Source organism: Palaemon carinicauda, chromosome 39 (assembly GCF_036898095.1).
Source record: "Palaemon carinicauda isolate YSFRI2023 chromosome 39, ASM3689809v2, whole genome shotgun sequence".
Classification (NCBI taxonomy): domain Eukaryota; kingdom Metazoa; phylum Arthropoda; class Malacostraca; order Decapoda; family Palaemonidae; genus Palaemon; species Palaemon carinicauda.
Genome location: NC_090763.1, coordinates 30066237 through 30068628, shown reverse-complemented (window position 1 = coordinate 30068628; position 2392 = coordinate 30066237). Strand labels below are relative to the sequence as shown.

General features: G+C 34.4%; 1 protein-coding gene across 1 annotated transcript; it reads left to right on the top strand.

The window, feature by feature from the left end:
- Positions 1–750: 750 nt before the first annotated feature.
- LOC137631318 (uncharacterized) lies at positions 751–1809 on the top strand. Its single transcript, XM_068363095.1, has one exon. It carries the CDS (start codon positions 751–753, stop codon positions 1807–1809), a length of 1059 nt encoding a protein of 352 aa, XP_068219196.1.
- The last annotated feature ends 583 nt before the right edge of the window (positions 1810–2392 follow it).

Genomic DNA, 2392 nt, shown 5'->3' with positions numbered 1-2392 from the left:
AAAAGACAGATAAACGGACAGAAGTTCATATTATAGTATTTTTCCTTTGGCTTGAATAGATCGTTATAAACTATAAAGACTATGATGAAATTAAAATGAGAGAGAGAGAGAGAGAGAGAGAGAGAGAGAGAGAGAGAGAGAGAGAGAGGAGTCCATCGTGGGTTTGATAAAGAGCCAGTTAAAACCGAGACATCTCTGGAAGAGTAATGGGAACCCGGAGATATGTCTTGATTGAGAAAGTTTCGATTCGCTATCGTCATTATAAACAGTCTGCAGCAAAAGCATAGCGGAGCTGCATGCGCCCTGTCGGTGTAGACGGGTATGGTTGGGCGAGTAGGATTTGGGGGAGGGGGTGTTTCATATACCATCTGGGCTGTCTCTGTGCTCTAGCGGTGACTTGTGTTACGAGTTAGAGTTGGCTTTATAGCCTTCATGATAAAGTTATGGACCAAGTTTGTTATACGCTGAGACATGTGGTTCGGAGTGCTTCAGATAGATTTTTTATTTTTTTGGTACGACACTCGGAATAGAAGAGCTTCAGATTGTTTGTGTTTTTCAATTCTATATATATATATATATATATATATATATATATATATATATATATATATATATATATATATATATATATATATATATATATATATATACTATACTAGTACAACATCTGAAACGCCGACAGCAATTATATCTGAAGTGATTAGTCAGGTTCCTGAATGTTCCCAGCCGCTGCTTCCTACCAGTGCTTCTATGACTCGAAATGTTCGGAAATTAAGAAGTAAACAATTTCCCAAGCTTCTGACATCATTAGCCGATGTAGATGTGCAAGGTAGGTATAGAATAACATTGGGAGAAGAAAACTGGTTGCTACATGATAGTGGATCAGACGATGAGGATAGAGTTTTGATCTTTGCGGCCCCATCATCATTGCCAAAGTTGGGATCCTCAAAGCACTGGTTAGCTGATGGCACTTTTGAAACGTGTCCAAACATCTTTTATCAAATATATACAATTCATGCAGAAATCCACGGGATAATACATCCACTTCTTTTTGCTTTACTACCAGGGAAATCGGAAGAAATTTATGTTAAGATGTTGTATGCACTTTTAGAAAATATGGAAGCACTCGGAATTGAAACTGACGTAACAGAAGTAAGCATTGACTTTGAAGTTGCAACTCGAAATGCATTTTTGCCTGCTTTAGGTGATGTTACTGTACATTTTTGTTTTTTTCATTTTTGTCAAACGACGTGGAGAAAAATTCAGCAGTTGGGTCTTGTTACTCATTACAATAATGATACAGACTTTTCTTTATTTTGTCGGAAAGTTAATGCTCTGGCCTTTCTGCTTATTGATGGTGTACCGAGAGGAATGCAATGTTTAAAACAAGAAGTACCAGAAAATGCATTGCCGTTTATTGAATACATAGACAATACTTTTGTAAACGGGATGCAAAGACGAAATGGAAGACGGTCCAAGCCATTATTTTCAGTACATGGATGGAATGTTTATGAACTTACCATCGCAGGTAACGCTCGTACGATAAATTCAGTTGAAGCATGGCATAGACGATTTGGTGTATTGGTTCGATCTCATTCAAATTTATATAATGTTCTGGATGCTCTAAGAAGAGCAGAAAAAATCGTCAAAACAAGAATATCTCAACTTATCGTAGGAGCAAACCCCAAGAAACCAAATACCAAAGTAGCAAGAAGAGAGCAAAGAATTTACAATGTTGTTGCTGATTACCAGAATCGTTTATTGGAAGATTACCTCAGAAGCATTGCACATAATTTGAGTTCTTTTTAAATGCTGTCTCTTATTTACATTTTTATAAATTTTTACATGTTTTTATTTCGCAATTTTTGTATTGCATTATAAGTATTTTTAATTACTTTTCTTATAATAGTTAAGATTTTATCTTTAACCAATTTTTTGTATTGCATTATTAGTATTTTTAATTACTTTTCTTGCAATAGTTAAGATTTTATCTTTAATTATATGAATTTATATCTTAATAAAACATTTTTAGTACTTTTGACTTATCATTTTACCTTTTTATGCATTTTATGTATTTTAGACCAAAGTGCTTTTAGACCAAAGAGCTTTTAGACCAAAGAGCTTTTAGACCAAAGTCTTTTTAGACAAAATTGCTTTAGACGAAATGGCTTTAGACGAAAGTGCTTTAGACGACAAGTCCTAGACCCATATATATATATATATATATATATATATATATATATATATATATATATACATTACTTCTTCCCCACTGTTATCTCTACATTAAGGGATCAGTTGCCTGATGCACCCTCTCCAATACCTTCTATCAAATGCATTCTCTTCCGCCAAACATCTTCTCTCTATAGAATCCTTCACCTTTTCTCGCCAT

Coding starts and splice junctions, on each gene's coding strand:
- LOC137631318 (XM_068363095.1), top strand. CDS start 751: ATGACTCGAAATGTTCGGAAATTAAGAAGTAAACAATTTCCCAAGCTT.